A 17,727-nucleotide genomic window follows, 5' to 3' on the forward strand; every position below is an offset into this window, starting at 1 on the left:
TACAGAAATTGTATCTTCACATACTGCAAGATGGTGGACCACCGTTATTGGGACGTGAATGGATCAGAAAGATAAGTTTAGACTGGCACTCCATTCAGGCACTGACTGTGGCTGGTAAAAAGGATGACGACGTCACACCTGGACGATTGTCAAAAATCTTAGCTAACGCTAAAGAGGTATTTCAACAAGGACTGGGAACTCTTAAAGGCATAACCGCCTCGATAAAAATAGAAGAGAATACAATTCCCAAGTTTTTCAAAGCAAGACCGGTACCGTATGCAATTCGCCCAGCCGTCGAGGCAGAGCTGGAGAATGCAGGCGTGTTATCTAAGGTAGACTGGAGCGAGCGGGTGACACCCATCGTTCCTGTCATGAACAAAATGTTAAAACAATAAGTCTGAGGAGCCAAGGAAGGTTCGCATCTGTGGGGACTTCAAGGTGACTGTGAACCCAGTCCTTCACACAGTACAGTATCCTCTTCCGAGGATAGAAGATATTTTCGCCTCACTATTTGGAGGGAAACGTTTTACAAAAATTGACCTAGCGCAAGCATATTTGCAGATGGAGGTTGAAGAATCCTCTAGGAAATATCTCACGATAAACACTCACAAAGGTCTTTACCAGTATAATCGACTGGTATTCGGAGTAGCATCAGCTCCGGCTATATGGCAAAGAGCAATGGAACAAGTTCTGCAAGGGATTCCGGGGACTCAGTGTTACTTGGACAACATCCTAGTGACAGGTGAAAATGACAGTGAACACCTTGCCAACCTAGAGCAGGTGCTCACTAGACTAAGAGAACATGGGCTACGAGCCAATCGCCCCAAGTGCGAGTTTTATAAGAAACAAATATCGTATTGTGGCCACGTGATTGATGAAGAGGGGTTACATAAGTCCCCTGACAAAATTGAAGCGGTAGTTAAGGCTCCAGCGCCTGAAAATGTGTCGCAACTGAGGTCATTCCTCGGATTGGTGAATTACTACCATAAGTTTTTGCCGAATTTGTCCACAATTCTGCACCCACTGAACACCCTGCTACAAACTGGAGTAGCATGGAAATGGAGCGATGAATGTAAGCGGGCCTTTCAGAAGTGTAAAGGCCTGATCACTTCAAGAGAAGTATTGGCTCACTACAACCCATCACTGCCGATAAGACTGGCGTGTGATGCGTCTCCCTATGGCGTTGGAGCGGTACTGTCACATAAATCCCTTGATGGTTCAGAGAGGCCGATAGCTTTTGCGTCACGCTCGTTAACTGCAGCCAAGCGTAACTACGCCCAGATTGACAGAGAGGCCCTCAGCCTGGTGTGGGGGGTGAAGAAGTTCAATCACGACCTGCACGGACAGAAATTTACTCTACTAACTGATCATCAACCTCGTCTCCATTTTCAACCCTAAGAAGGGCGTCCCGATAATGACAGCACAACGGCTACAGAGGTGGTCCCTTTTCCTAGGGGCACACCAATATGACATCGAGTACAAAGGAACTAAACAGCATGGGAATGCTGATGGATTGTCGCACCTACCGTTGCCGACGGTGGAAGAAGCACCTGCAGTGGATCCTGTGGAGATATTCCACTCGACCATAGTCGAATGTCTACCTGTGACGAATGCAAACATAGAAAAGGAAACACGAAATGACCCGACACTCTCCAGGGTCTATGATTTAACGGTGAAGGGATGGCCAGCACATGGCGAACCACTGTTGCCAGCATTCTCGCCAAGAAGAGAACAGCTGTCAGTGTGCCGAGGAACCTTGATGTGTGGGTCCAGAGTAGTAATTCCACCCAAATTGAAGGATAGAGTGCTCAATGAGCTTCATGAGGGTCATCTGAGAGGGGTAAAAATGGAAGAACTTAGCCGGAGCGTTTGTGTGGTGGCCGGGAATCGATAGAGAAATCGAAGAGGTGACCAAGAGCTGTACAGGATTCCAGAAGGTCCAAAACGCCCCACCACAAGCCCCTCTACATCCATGGGAGTGGCCCTCATCTCCATGGCAAAGGGTGCACATTGATTTTGCTGGTCCATTTATGGACTCGATGTTTTTAATTGCGGTGGATGCACATTCAAAGTGGCCAGAGGTAATAAAAATGTCCTCAACCACCACAGAAAAAACTATCACAGTCTTACGAACCATATTCGCCAGAAATGGGCTGCCTGAACAGATTTGCTCCGACAATGGACCACAGTTTGTGTCTGAAGAATTCCGGAGGTTCTTAAAGAACAATGGTGTTAAGCATTACACATCCGCCCCATATCATCCAGCCACCAATGGATTGGCTGAGAGGTTCGTTCAAACATTCAAGAAGGCTATCAAGGCAATGTGTAATGAAGACATACCCCTACAACACAAGGTGGATAACTTCTTGTTTGCCTACCGGAATGCGACACATGCGGTTACCAACCAAACTCCAGCCATGATGTTCTTCAATCGAAGACTAAGATGCTTAAGAATAATATTAATACATTTAATTAATTACATAGAATGGGAGATCAGGTGATGTGTTGCTGCTGCAATATGTGGGAGCTGGTGAACACCATTGATGCTCACGGTGATCACATTTGCAGTAAGTGTTGGCTGCTCGAGGAACTCCGGCTCCGTGTTGAAGAGCTGGAGTCCGAGCTTCAAACACCGAGACACATCAGGGAGGGGGAGAGTTACCTGGACTCTGTGTATCATGAGGTAGTCACACCAATTAGATTAATTAATTCAGATGTAGTCCGTGGCCAGGGTCAGGATGGTGTGACTAGAAGTGAGGCAGGTACGGGGATCCAGGAGGTAGTGTTGGAGGAGCCGCAGCCCTTGCACTTGTCCAACAGGTTCGAGGCTCTTACTCCCTGTGGGGACAGGAGCAGGGACTGCAGGGAGGATGAGCAACCTGGCCACAGCACCGTGGAGCAGGGGGCCATTCAAGTGGGGGGAGTTGAAAGAAATGTTGTAGTGGTAGGGGATAGTATCGTTAGGGGGATAGATAGAGTTCTTTGCAGCCGAGAGCGAGAGTCCCGAAGGCTGTGTTGCCTGCCCGGTGCCAGGGTTAAGGACATCTCCTCTGGACTGGAGAGAAACTTGGAGTGGGAGGGGGAGGATCCAGTTGTCGTGGTCCATGTTGGTACCAACGACATAGATAGGACAAGGAAGGAGGTTCTGCTGAGGGATTTTGAGCAGCTAGGGGCCAAATTAAAAAGCAGAACCACAAGGGTACCTGAGCCACGAGCGAATTTGACTAGGACAAATAAAATTAGAGAGTTAAATGCGAGGCTCAAAGACTGGTGTGGGAGAAATGGGTTTTGCTTCCTGGGACACTGGCACCAGTATTGGGGCAGGAGGGAGCTGTTCCGTAGGGATGGGCTTCACTTGGCCAGTGCTGGGACTAGAGTCCTGGCGGATCATATAACTAGGGCTGTAGAGAGGGCTTTAAACTAACTAGTGGGGGTGAGGTTCCTAGAGAGCAAATAATAAAAATGACAACAGAGAAGGTCATAGACTTAGGTAGCAGTGGGGAAATTAAAAACCAGAGCGTGTCAGGAAGGGGCAGAAGGTATGGAGTAAAAGGTAAAGTAATAAAAAGGGCAAAAGCAGGAACTAAGTGTCACAAAACATCTTTGAAAGTTCTCTATCTGAATGCACGTAGCATTCGTAACAAAATAGACGAGTTAATGGCACAAATAACTACATATGGGTATGATCTTGTGGCCATTACAGAAACATGGTTGCAGGGTGTCAATGCCTGGGAATTAAACATACCAGGTTATTTAACGATCAGGAAGGACAGGTAGGAAGGAAGGGGAGGTGGGGTGGCTATGTTAATAAAGGAAGGAATCACTGTAATACAGAGAAATGATATTGGGTCAAAAGATCAGGATAATGAAAGTTTGGGTGGAGGTAAGGAATAATAAGGGGAAAAAAACACTAGTGGGCGCAGTCTATAGGCCTCCGAACAGTGGCAACTCTGTTGGACGGAGTATCAATCAGGAAATAGTTGAGGCTTGTAATAAGGGAACATCTATAATTATGGGGGATTTTAACTATCATATTAATTGGACAAATCAAATTGGGCAGGGCAGCCTTGAGGATGAGTTCATTGAATGTATTAGGGATGGGTTTCTTGAGCAGTATGTAACTGAACCAACCAGGGGGCAAGCAACCTTAGATCTGGTCCTGTGTAACGAGACGGGATTAATTAAAAATGTCCTAGTAAAGGATCCCCTTGGAATGAGTGACCATAACATGGTTGAATTCCATATTCAATTAGAGGGTGAGAAGGTTGGATCTCAAACAAGCGCGCTAAGCTTGAATAAAGGAGACTATGAAGGTATGAGAGCGGAATTGAGTAGAGTGGATTGGGAAAATAAATTAAAGGGTAAGACGATACATGATCAGTGGTGTACATTTAAGGAGTTATTTTACAACTTCCAAAAAAAATATATTCCACTGAGAAGAAAAGGGTGTAAAAGAAAAGACAGCCATCCGTGGCTAAGTAAAGAAATTAAGGATAGTATTCGACTAAAAACAAGGGCATATAAGGTAGCCAAATCTAGTGGGAGGATAGAGGATTGGGAAAACTTTAAAAGACAACAAAAAATAACAAAAAGATTGATTAAGAAAGGGAAGATAGATTATGAAAGTAAATTAGCAAAAAATATAAAAACAGATAGTAAGAGTTTTTATAGTTATATAAAAAGAAAAAGGGTGGCTAAAGTAAATGTTGGTCCCTTAGAGGATGAGACCGGGAAATTAATGGTGGGAAATATGGAGATGGCAAAAACACTGAATGAATATTTTACATCAGTCTTTACAGTAGAAGACACTGAGAATATCCCAACACTGGACAAACAGGGGGCTAAAGGGGGGGAGGAGCTAAACACGATCAAAATCACTAAGGAAGTGGTACTCGGTAAAATAATGGGACTCAAGGCGGATAAATCACCTGGACCTGACGGCTTACATCCTAGGGTCTTGAGGGAAGTGGCGGTAGGGATTGTGGATGCATTGGTAATAATTTTCCAAAACTCCCTGGACTCGGCAAAGGTCCCGGCAGACTGGAAAACTGCTAATGTAACACCCTTATTTAAAAAGGGCAGTAGACAGAAGGCTGGAAACTATAGACCGGTTAGCCTAACATCTGTGGTAGGTAAAATTTTGGAGTCCATTATTAAGGAGGCAGTAACAGGACATTTGGATAATCATAATTTAATAGGGCAAAGTCAGCATGGTTTTATGAAGGGGAAGTCATGTTTGACAAATTTGCTGGAGTTCTTTGAGGAAGTAACGTATAGGGTGGATAAAGGTGAACCAGTGGACGTAGTGTATTTAGACTTCCAAAAGGCATTTGACAAGGTGCCACACAAAAGATTATTGCTTAAGATAAAAAAATCACAGGATTGGGGGTAATATTCTGGCATGGATAGAGGATTGGCTATCTAACAGAAGGCAGAGAGTTGGGATAAATGGTTCATTCTCAGACTGGCAATCAGTAACTAGTGGTGTTCCGCAGGGGTCAGTGCTGGGTCCCCAACTCTTTACAATCTATATTAACAATTTGGAGGAGGGGACCGAGTGTAACATATCAAAGTTTGCAGATGATACTAAGATGGGAGGGAAAGTAGTGAGTGAGGAGGACATAAAAAACCTGCAAGGGGACATCGACAGGCTAAGTAAGTGGGCAGAGATTTGGCAGATGGAATACAATACTGGAAAGTGTGAGGTTATGCACTTTGGCAGGAAAAATCGTAGAGCAAGTTATTATCTTAATGGCAAGAAACTGGAAAGTATTGAAGTACAAAGGGATCTGGGGGTCCTGGTGCACGAAACTCAAAAGCAGCAAGTGATTAAGAAGGCCAATGGAATGTTGGCTTTCATTGCTAGGGGGATAGAATATAAAAATAGGGAGGTATTGCTTCAGTTGCACAAGGTATTGGTGAGACCGCACCTGGAATACTGTGTACAGTTTTGGTGTCCATACTTAAGAAAGGACATACTTGCTCTCGAGTCAGTACAAAGAAGGTTCACTCGGTTAATCCCGGGGATGAGGGGATGGACATATGAGGAGAGGTTGAGTAGATTGGGACTCTACTCATTGGAGTTCAGAAGAATGAGAGGCGATCTTATTGAAACATATAAGATTGTGAAGGGGTTGGATCAGGTGGATGCGGGGAAGATGTTCCCGATGATGGGTGAAACTAGAACCAGGGGGCATAGTCTTAGAATAAGGGCTGCTCTTTCAAAACTGAGATGAGGAGGAACTACTTCACTCAGAGGGTGGTAGGTCCATGGAATATGCTGCCCCAAAAAGCTGTAGAAGCTACATCATTACATAAATTTAAAACAGAAATAGACAGTTTCCTAGAAGGGAATTAAGGGTTACGGGGAGCGGGCAGGAATTTGGACATGAGTCTAGGTTCGGATCGGTCATGGCCCTGTGGGTAGCGGAGCGGGCCCAGGGGCCGTGTAGCCTGATCCTGATCCTGCTCCTATTTCGTGTGTCTAATTCTGTTAGATTCAGGAGATGGTTCTGTGATAGTGGATTGGCGGTTAGGATCAGATCAGCCATGATCTTATTGAATGGCGGAGCAGGCTCGAGGGGCCGATTGGCCTACTCCTGCTATTTCTTATGCCGCTTGGATTTGGTTAAGCCAAACACCAGAAGAGATGTGGAGAACAGGCAGTTTCAGAATATGAATGAAAGGCCAACCAGTTTTGGCCCGGGACTACCGCAGAGAAATGGCAGCCAGGAACGATCTGCACACGGCAAGGACCTCTAATGTATACCGTGGACGTTGGAGAGAGCATTGTAAGACGCCATGCTGACCAGATTCTAGAGTCACTGGAAAATGTCAGATCTACACCACGATCCTATACACCTGGTGATGAAACCGAAGTACCAATTGCATCTACCTCAGAATCGGTGATATTGGAAGCAGACGAACCAAACAACGACGTTGATCCCGAATCAACTTTGCCAGAAGAACCTGATACCCCAAAGAGGCGTTATCCGGACAGAATCAGGAAGCCTCCTCAAAGACTGAATTTATAATTAACTTCAGCTAATGTATATAGCAACTGTAATTGTAAATATGTTATTTAATTATTAATCGAATGTTATGTACTGTTTAGCTAAAAGGGGAGGAATTGTAGTGTATGTACCTTGAAGAAGGAACTATATTCTGCAGCCCCTGTATACTGCAGTACCAGTAGTGACCACCCCGGTATATAAGCCTGTGTAGTAACTTTGTATAGTAGTTCCAGTTTTGTCTCCATTCAGTAAACACCTGTTATAACCAACTTCTGCAGTCCGTGTCTCAATTACACACGGACATTACAGAGCTGATTTATTGAAGGGAAGCAGTCACTTTCTGCCCTTGTTAAAAAACAAATTGCAGCGATTTAACTGACAGCCTCTTGCGCAGAGGTGGATCAGTGACGAAGAATCTGCCACCTCCACGGAAACCTCAACTCAGAGATGCCGAGAAGCAGATTGTTTATAAGAAACCCGTGCCTTTTCCCAGCTCTGGATGATGTATCACACCTTGGGTAGACAGAACGTGTCCTCCTCCTCCTGATTCCATCGCCGTCTCATTGTCAATAAAAATACTTCCAACTCCCCGACGTTAAGGCCACGTCCTCCCCCTCCCCCCAACTCTCAGAGCTGAAGTGGAAATGTTCTCTGATCACTCCCTGCTCGTATCTGATCTCAGCCCCCCTCCCGCCCTCGTGTCTGGAACGTGGGTGTGATGTTTAGCCGCAAACCTGGCCTGTCCCTTTAAGGCCGCTTGTCTGAACAGTAACTCCAGGTCATTGCAGCTGCTGAGGTCAGCTGGAGCGCCGGCAGAAATGTCAGGCTGCAGCTCAAGAACCGGGTCCAGAGGCTGCCAGGAGTGGACTGAGGGGGCTCCACTCATGGACCAAAGGTTACCCCGCGCCGAGCTGGCTGGTATCAGCAAGACCTGGGCGAGGGAGGTGCTGCGGTCAAATCGAGTGCAGACACCCGGGGGGGGTGGAGCTTGGCTGCAATGCCCACCCTGGCCAAACAGCCCGATGGCACTTGGGCGAGCTGGCGGCGGATGGCGAGTGCCAACGTTGGGGTACCATCAGCGACGTCTAGGAGATGGAGGGAGGAAGCGCAAAACTTAAGAGTTTAATTTTAAAAAGTGGAAGAAGGGAGCGGGAGGCGAGGGGGGGAGCGGGCGGCGAGGGGGGGAGCGGGCGGCGAGGGGGGGCGGGCGGCGAGGGGGGGCGGGCGGCGAGGGGGGGCGGGCGGCGAGGGGGGGCGGGCGGCGAGGGGGAGCGGGCGGCGAGGGGGAGCGGGCGGCGAGGGTTCAGTGACTGGTTCCTTTTAATAAGACGCCGGCTCGTGTAACGAAGGTTGACTATCATTTACAACCACGTAACTCTGTACAATAACTTGTTTTTTGTCTTTTTTCTGTACGCTTCGATCTGTACACCTATTTATAGAGAATGTCGTAATGTCCCGGCCTGTACAACAGGAAGACCCTTGGCTCCGAGCCCTCGGGGAAGATGTGCTGGTTGGTGGAGTTGCCCTCTCCGCGGTCCATGTACTCCACTCGGATCGAGGTGTCCAGCGCCTGGGCCAACGCGATGATGTGAATGTGGTCGCTCTCCTTGGCCATCGGCTCCACCTCCTGGGGACAGGGATAGGGTCTCATGAGCAAACTCTGTAACAACCCCATTCCTTCCCCCCCCCCCCGCCACCCCACAGCCCCTTCCCCATCCAAGTATTCTTCCCTCCTCTCCTGAACTTGTGTGCTGGGGTTCGGACCCTGGGGACGCCTCCCACCATCTACTCCGGTCCAGAACGACTGCAGTGTCGGAAGGGCCGTCCCTCAGGAGACAGTATAGCGAGGCCCCGTCTGCCAATACAGGGGTTGGGGGGGGGGGGGGGGGATGTTCCCTGTAAGGTGCTCGGCCACGCACCCCTCCTCCCACACAGCTTGGGACCGGCTTTCGCAATGTAAAGTTTTGCGCATTTTGTGAGTGGGCCGCACCCCCCCCCAAAAAAAGGGAAGATTGGTGGGGATTGCTAGCCCCACCAGAGCAGGGATCTCTTCTGGGGGTCTTGGACAACATTCCCCCCTCAATCAACATCACCCTCCTGGTTCACGGCCGCTGCTGTGTCTGCCTGTGGAGCCGGTCGATGCTTTGCGCTCAGACACTGCGGCACATTCAGGCGCTACAGCACAATCATCCACAACGGCCGTGGGCGCTTAGAGCTCAGAACCAACCTACTCAAAAGCCCCCTCCCCTCCCTCACCTCTCTCCCCTTCCCCTCTCCCTCACCTCTCTCCCCTTCCCCTCTCCCTCACCCTCTCCCTCCCCCAACCTCTCCCTCGCCCCCTCCCCCACAGGCTGATCCGTGTCATCCACCTCTAGGACGATACCTGAACTGTGAGGTTATAACTATCAGGAAAGATTGAACAAGTTGGGGATATTTTCTCTAAAGAAGGCTGAGGGGTGACCTGATCGAGGTCTTTAACATTATGAAGGGGTTCGATAGGGTCGACGTGGAGAAGATGTTTCCACTTGTGGGGGAGACCAGAACTAGGGCCCATCAATATAAGACGGTCACTAATAAATCCAATCGGGAATTCAGGAGAAACTTCTTTCCCCAGAGAGTGGGGAGAATGTGGAACTCGCTGCCACAGGGAGTGGTTGAGGCGAATAGCAGAGATGGATTTAAGGGGAAGCTGGATAAACACATGAGGGAGAAAGGAATAGAAGGATATGGTGATAGGGGGAGATGAAGAGGGTGGGAGGCAGCTGGTGTGGAGCAGAAACACTGGCACAGAGCAGTGGGGCCGAATGGCCTGTTTCTGTAAATACTGCAGCTTTGTAACTGCCACACCGCCCCCCCCCCCCCCCCCCCCCAACAACCCCTCGGCATTGCTCAGAACACCAACACCCTTCAATACCCCTGCGGTCTTTAGTTTTCAGTCCCAAAGTGGCCCTGGGAGAGGAATGCTATGCAGCGCCACTTCTCCCTGGGCAATGTAGTGTTTACTGGGATCATCAGTTGTTTACAGGGCAGATATCTGGATATACAAGCGCGAGGAGAGAGACGCAGTAACTCTGAGGGGAGCGAGGGGGTCGATGCGACGACTAAACCTCACCTGCTGGCAGAACTCCTTCACTGTCCGGCCTCCCTCGATGAAATGCTCGAAGAACGCTGACTCACGCTGCAGGTAGCCGGAGGTGAGGAGCCGCAGGTAAACCACCAGGTAATCGGACATGCTCTGGTCATTGAATGCTGTCAGCAGGTTAGCCAAGGAGCCCTGCTTCTCCACCAGGTCAATCACATCCATGAACTGCAAACCAAACAGCAAAACTGGGCCTAAGAATAAAGCGGGTGCGATCGAACGGAATATATCACTCTCCTGCCGTCACTTAATGCCGGCTGACCCTGGGCTGCAGCCTGAAACTTACAGGCACTTCCCAATCCGCAGAACGTTTCCTGAGCAATTCAAGGCACTGACCCGAGACTGTGTCTAATCATTAGACTTCAGCGTTTTAAAGCAACACAGCTTCACCATAGCAGAATGGCTTAACATGGGAACAGGAGGAGGCCATTCAGCCCCTCGAGTTTGTCCCAACATTCAATTAGATCACGGCTGATCTGCACAACTCCATTTATCCGCCTTTGCTCCATTTTCCTTGATATACTTGCCCAACAAAAATCTATCCATCTCGGTCTTAAAATAGATTCAATGACCCCCCAATTGAGAAAGGGGGGAGGGAGGGGGAAGGGGTGAGGAGCAGCTTTTTCCGGGACTTCCTCCACAGCGCCCCCCCCCCCCCCCCCAATCAGTCTGAGACATTCCCAGGCCGGGTGCAGATTAACACTCCCTCTGCTCTGCCCCATAACCGACTGAAGCCGGGAGATTGGTTCCATTTCCCACCCCCCGGTGACTGGGGTGACGCGGCCCCCAGCTGGCCATGGCCATCAGACCCCTCACCGTGTTGTGGAAATCTTCGATCGTGAATTCAGTGAATCCCTGGTTCACCAGCGCCTCCTTGCTTTTGGAGGCGATAGCTTTAAATCTGAAAGGCAATTGGTGAAAAAAAGAGTTAAGCTTTTTTAATTAAAGAAACCCGAGTCAAAAACCTCCAAAATCTCCCCTGCCACCACTCAATGGGTAAATACATTGCCAGCTCCTCATGGGTGTGAGCAGCAAGCATGCAGGCTATTCGACTGAGAGTGCATCACAGCTAACACCCACACAAACAGCGGTCACTGGAAATTGGTCAGGAGCAGGAGCTCTGGCTGATCCGCTCCCCCCCCACTAACTCAGCACGGCCTGGGGATTAATCAAACAGACGGGAGCATTAATCAGCAGCCAGTGAGTGGAGTGAACTACACTCAGTCCCTCCACCACCACCACGGCAGCACAGAAACAACCACACACTTCATCCAGTGACCAGCAGAGTCACAGTCCCAGCTTCGACCCGGACACGGATTGGGCGGGGCGGGGCAGGGGATGTACAGCGGCCAGGCTTCCAGTTCAGGGACTCCAGCTGAAGTACGGATGTTGGCGGAGCACAGGTCGGAGCTGGGCTGTTAATCCCCGTCCCCATGGTAACATCGCGGGGATCCGCCCCGTCCCCACGGTAACAGAGCGGGGCCCCGCCCCCGTCCCCATGGTAACATCGTAGGGATCCGCCCCCGTCCCCACGGTAACATCACAGGGTTCCGCCCCCGTAGATCGGGGCCCCGCCCCCGGCCCCACGGTAACAGAGCAGGGCTTGGCCCCCCCCGTCCCCACGGTAACATCGCAGGGTTCCGCCCCCGTCCCCACGGTAACATCGCAGGGTTCCGCCCCCGCAGAGCGGGGCTTGGCCCCCGTCCCCACGGTAACAGAGCGGGGCTTGGCCCCCGTCCCCACGGTAACAGAGCAGGGCTTGGCCCACCCGTCCCCACGGTAACAGAGCGGGGCTTGGCCCCCCGTCCCCACGGTAACAGAGCGGGGCTTTGCCCCCCGTCCCCACGGTAACAGAGCGGGGCGCCCCCCCGTCAACAGAGCGGGGCTTCGTCCCCGTCCCCACGGTAACAGAGCGGGGCTTTGCCCCCCGTCCCCACGGTAACAGAGCGGGGCGCCCCCCCGTCAACAGAGCGGGGCTTCGTCCCCGTCCCCACGGTAACAGAGCGGGGCTTGGCGCCCCCCCGTCCCCACGGTAACAGAGCGGGGCTTTGTCCCCGTCCCCACGGTAACAGAGCGGGGCTTGGCCCCCGTCCCCACGGTAACAGAGCGGGGCTTGGCCCCCGTCCCCACGGTAACAGAGCGGGGCTTGGCCCCCGTCCCCACGGTAACAGAGCGGGGCTTTGCCCCCCCGTCCCCACGGTAACAGAGCGGGGCTTCGCCCCCCCCGTCCCCACGGTAACAGAGCGGGGCTTGGCCCCCGTCCCCACGGTAACAGAGCGGGGCTTTGCCCCCGTCCCCACGGTAACAGAGCGGGGCTTTGCCCCCCCGTCCCCACGGTAACAGAGCGGGGCTTTGCCCCCCCGTCCCCACGGTAACAGAGCGGGGCTTTGCCCCCCCCGTCCCCACGGTAACAGAGCGGGGCTTCGCCCCCCCCGTCCCCACGGTAACAGAGCGGGGCTTTGTCCCCGTCCCCACGGTAACAGAGCGGGGCTTGGCCCCCGTCCCCACGGTAACAGAGCGGGGCTTGGCCCCCGTCCCCACGGTAACAGAGCGGGGCTTGGCCCCCGTCCCCACGGTAACAGAGCGGGGCTTTGCCCCCCCGTCCCCACGGTAACAGAGCGGGGCTTCGCCCCCCCCGTCCCCACGGTAACAGAGCGGGGCTTCGCCCCCCCCGTCCCCACGGTAACAGAGCGGGGCTTTGCCCCCGTCCCCACGGTAACAGAGCGGGGCTTCGCCCCCCCCGTCCCCACGGTAACAGAGCGGGGCTTTGCCCCCCCGTCCCCACGGTAACAGAGCGGGGCTTTGCCCCCCCGTCCCCACGGTAACAGAGCGGGGCTTTGCCCCCGTCCCCACGGTAACAGAGCGGGGCTTTGCCCCCCCGTCCCCACGGTAACAGAGCGGGGCTTTGCCCCCCCCGTCCCCACGGTAACAGAGCGGGGCTTCGCCCCCCCCCGTCCCCACGGTAACAGAGCGGGGCTTTGCCCCCGTCCCCACGGTAACAGAGCGGGGCTTCGCCCCCCCCGTCCCCACGGTAACAGAGCGGGGCTTTGCCCCCCCGTCCCCACGGTAACAGAGCGGGGCTTTGCCCCCCCGTCCCCACGGTAACAGAGCGGGGCTTTGCCCCCGTCCCCACGGTAACAGAGCGGGGCTTTGCCCCCCCGTCCCCACGGTAACAGAGCGGGGCTTTGCCCCCCCCGTCCCCACGGTAACAGAGCGGGGCTTCGCCCCCCCCGTCCCCACGGTAACAGAGCGGGGCTTGGCCCCCGTCCCCACGGTAACAGAGCGGGGCTTGGGAGCTGGAGGGGAAAATTGGTGAGAATTTTTTTTTTAAAAACACCAAAAAAATCAGAACAGAACCGGGTGGAGCAGAACCAGAGAAACATCTGGAGCTCTGAATGGGCGAATGCTACAGGGGCTTGGAGTGGGGGGGGGCTGGCGCGGGGGGGGGGGGCGGCTGGTGTGTGGGGGGGGGGGGCTGGCGCGGGGGGGGCTGGTGTGTGGGGGGGGGCTGGCGCGGGGGGGGGGTTGGCGCGGGGGGGGGGCTGGCGCGGGGGGGGTTGGTGGGGGGGGCTGGCACGGGGGGGGGTTGGTGTGGGGGGGGGGGGTTGGTGTGTGGGGGGGGGCTGGCACGGGGGGGGGTTGGTGTGGGGGGGGGGGGGGGACTCATACTTCTGTAACTCTTTGCTGTCCTCGAGGAGCGCCTCAAGGTGAGCGAAGCCGAAAGCTCGGTAGAAACAGTTGCCATCTGGTCTGGTCTTCCGTATGCAGCAATACCTGTTGTGCAAGTCCTGGTTAGGAAACAAGGATACAGACATTAAAAGGAGCCCGAGTGGGGTTTCTGTCTACCTCCCACCTCCCCGCCCAGCGCAGTGTTTCAATGTACAGTGTGGTTAGAAACTCTCAGAACAGGAACTCCCCCGGGTGGAGTACTGCTCCCGAGCGGAGTTACCCAGTCAGGGAGGGGGAAACTCATGTCAGGGTTCACAGTCCTGGGCACTCCCCGCCGGATACTGCACCACCGTGATGCCCTTCTCGGTCAAATTTCCCACTACCTGTCTGGTCCCAAACGATGAAGAATGGCCACGTTGGTATTGGCAAGTCTGCGACTGGACAAGCAGTGGGAAATTCAACCGAGAAGGGCATCACATTGGGATCATAACCTAGGTCACAGATACGTGACAGCGAGCTGCAGAACCTCGTCACCACTGGAGGATCCACAGAGCTGCATGAACTGACACTGCTTTCTGGTGGCATCAATCAGCTATTACAGGCCCGGACGTAACATCAGAAGCCACTTGTTCAGGAGCAGATCTACAAACACACAATCAAATCTCACCTAGACCAGTGAACACGCTTAACTTTCAGCTTAGCTTCATCTTTTTGTCCAAAGGTTGTGGGGTTGAGCCCCACTCCAGAGACTTGAGCCCATAATCCAGGCTGACACTCCCCCATGCAGTACTGAGGGAGCGCCGCACTGTCGGAGGGGCAGTACTGAGGGAGCGCCGCACTGTCGGAGGGGCAGTACTGAGGGAGCGCCGCACTGTCGGAGGGGCAGTACTGAGGGAGCGCCGCACTGTCGGAGGGGCAGTACTGAGGGAGCGCCGCACTGTCGGAGGGGCAGTACTGAGGGTGCGCCGCACTGTCGGAGGGGCGGTACTGAGGGAGCGCCGCACGGTCGGAGGGGCGGTACTGAGGGAGCGCCGCACTGTCGGAGGGGCAGCACTGAGGGAGCGCCGCACTGTCGGAGGGGCAGTACTGAGGGAGCACCGCACTGTCGGAGGGGCGGTACTGAGGGAGCGCCGCACTGTCGGAGGGGCAGTACTGAGGGAGCGCCGCACTGTCGGAGGGGCAGTACTGAGGGAGCGCCGCACTGTCGGAGGGGCGGTACTGAGGGAGCGCCGCACGGTCGGAGGGGCGGTACTGAGGGAGCGCCGCACTGTCGGAGGGGCAGCACTGAGGGAGCACCGCACTGTCGGAGGGGCGGTACTGAGGGAGCGCCGCACTGTCGGAGGGGCGGTACTGAGGGAGCGCCGCACTGTCGGAGGGGCGGTACTGAGGGAGCGCCGCACTGCCGGAGCGCCGTACTGTCGGAGGGGCAGTACTGAGGGAGCGCCGCACTGTCGGAGGGGCAGTACTGAGGGAGCGCCGCACTGTCGGAGGGGCGGTACTGAGGGAGCACCGCACGGTCGGAGGGGCGGTACTGAGGGAGCGCCGCACTGTCGGAGGGGCAGCACTGAGGGAGCGCCGCACTGTCGGAGGGGCGGTACTGAGGGAGCGCCGCACTGTCGGAGGGGCGGTACTGAGGGAGCGCCGCACTGTCGGAGGGGCGGTACTGAGGGAGCGCCGCACTGCCGGAGCGCCGCACTGTCGGAGGGGCAGCACTGAGGGAGCGCCGCACTGTCGGAGGGGCAGCACTGAGGGAGCGCCGCACTGTCGGAGGGGCAGTACTGAGGGAGCGCCGCACTGTCGGAGGGGCAGTACTGAGGGAGCACCGCACTGTCGGAGGGGCGGTACTGAGGGAGCGCCGCACTGCCGGAGGGGCAGCACTGAGGGAGCGCCGCACTGTCGGAGGGGCAGCACTGAGGGAGCGCCGCACTGTCGGAGGGGCAGTACTGAGGGAGCGCCGCACTGTCGGAGGGGCAGTACTGAGGGAGCGCCGCACTGTCGGAGGGGCGGTACTGAGGGAGCACCGCACTGTCGGAGGGGCGGTACTGAGGGAGCGCCGCACTGTCGGAGGGGCTGTACTGAGGGAGCGCCGCACTGTCGGAGGGGCAGCACTGAGGGAGCGACGCACTGTCAGAGGGGCAGCACTGAGGGAGCGCCGCACTGTCAGAGGGGCGGCACTGAGGGAGCGCCGCACTGTCGGAGGGGCGGCACCGAGGGAGCGCCGCACTGTCGGAGGGGCGGTACTGAGGGAGCGCCGCACTGCCGGAGGGGCGGTACTGTGGGAGCGCCGCACTGTCGGAGGGGCAGTACTGAGAGAGCGCCGCACTGTCGGAGGGGCTGTCCTGAGGGAGCGCCGCACTGTTGGAGGGGCTGTACTGAGGGAGCGCCACTGAGGGAGCGCCGCACTGTCGGAGGGGCGGTACTGAGGGAGCGCCGCACTGTCGGAGGGGCGGTACTGAGGGAGCGCTGCACTGTCGGAGGGGCAGTACTGAGGGAGCGCCGCACTGTCGGAGGGGTGGTACTGAGCGAGCGCCGCACTGTCAGAGGGGCTGAACTGAGGGAGCGCCGCACTGTCGGAGGGGCAGTACTGAGGAAGTGCCGCACTGTCGGAGGGGCGGTACTGAGGGAGCGCCGCACTGTCGGAGGGGCAGTACTGAGGAAGTGCCGCACTGTCGGAGGGGTGGTACTGAGGGAGCACTGCAGTTGAGGGTCGTACTGTCGGAGGGACAGTAGTGAGGGAGCACCGCACTGTCGGAGGTGCCATTAAGCCGAGGCCCCGTCTCCATGCTCAGGCGGGTGTTAAAGGTCCCACAGCACCATTTGAAGAGCAGCAGGGGAGTCCTCCCTGCCGTCCTGAGCAACGTTCGTCCCTCAAACACCCACCAAAACACAGAGCCAGCGGGCATTCATTTAATCGCTGTTTGCATGATTTTGTGTGGAAAAAATGGCTGCCACATTGGCCAAATAACAGCTTCTGTACTTGAGTTCACTGTGTGCGAGAGATAATTGTGGTAAACCACTGTTAACCTGTACATGCCTGTGTGGTAAACCACTGTTAACCCTGTGCAAGTCCAGGCATGTCTCAGCCCCTGGCTCCACCCCTAAGCCCGGGTATAAAGGTGACTCACCACCCTTCCCCCGGGAGCTCTTAGGATGGATTCACTAGCAGAGGCATGCTCTAGTTCTTAGTCAATAAAAGCCTACTTCATATAAGTCCATTTCGTAGTCTTTGGTATTGTTGATAGCGCATCAATAATAAAACACCATATCAACACACGGGGGGGGGGGGGGGGGGGGGGGGAAGGACGCGAGCGCTCCCGGCAGAGTGGGCAGATTGTGGGTTCGAACTCCACTCCACACAGCTCCTGTGAGCGGAGCCCAAAGCATCTGAACACGGGTGACATCCGGCGGGAGCTGTCTGGTGTGTGGCCCCCTCATGCCACCTCCCCCCCCAACCCGCTGCATCTAACCGGTAGGGAGTCACAAGTAAGACCTGCCCACGTACCACAGAGACTTGGTGAGGGAAATAACTCAGGGCATTAAAGCTCGGGCTGGTCTGCGCGGAACAGGTTCAGTACGCAAAAGCGTCCAAGTTTCAACCCCCTCCTCCCCTCCATGTGCCCACCCTCCCACCGACTCCGCCTCCTCACGCAGTGACCGCACTCACCTTGACCTTTAACTGATAAACCTGGTCATCCTCTGCATACTCTTTATCGAGCACCGACAGCTCTAACTTGTCCGAGACCAGCGGGTTTGTTGTGGCAATCTGAGGGAGGGAGGGACACAATCCGTCACAGGCTGCGTGGGGAATTCCAAACCTGCTCCCGCCCACCGACATAACCCAACAGAGCGAGGGAGGGAGGGGAGAGGGGGAGCATAGCCACAGCTCCCACACTCCAGCTTGGCTCG

At 55.0% G+C, this 17,727-nt stretch overlaps 1 protein-coding gene across 2 annotated transcripts in view; it reads right to left on the reverse strand.

Moving 5' to 3' along the window:
- Nucleotides 1-8,358: 8,358 nt before the first annotated feature.
- Nucleotides 8,359-17,727, reverse strand: part of otub1b (OTU deubiquitinase, ubiquitin aldehyde binding 1b) — a 29,121-nt gene continuing 19,752 nt past the window's right edge. For both annotated transcript variants that reach the window (XM_085976362.1, XM_085976363.1), the window contains 5 exons: nt 17,486-17,584; nt 13,822-13,940; nt 10,969-11,053; nt 10,126-10,320; nt 8,359-8,640 (listed from right to left, as the gene is read on the reverse strand). In XM_085976362.1, coding sequence (XP_085832488.1) covers nt 8,443-8,640; nt 10,126-10,320; nt 10,969-11,053; nt 13,822-13,940; nt 17,486-17,584 — 696 coding nt within the window. In that variant the 3' untranslated portion in view covers nt 8,359-8,442. The remainder of the gene's footprint in view (nt 8,641-10,125; nt 10,321-10,968; nt 11,054-13,821; nt 13,941-17,485; nt 17,585-17,727) is intronic.

Source organism: Somniosus microcephalus, unplaced genomic scaffold, assembly GCF_052327205.1.
Source record: "Somniosus microcephalus isolate GS21.2 unplaced genomic scaffold, FLI_Smic_1.0 unresolved_chr2, whole genome shotgun sequence".
NCBI classification, from domain to species: domain Eukaryota; kingdom Metazoa; phylum Chordata; class Chondrichthyes; order Squaliformes; family Somniosidae; genus Somniosus; species Somniosus microcephalus.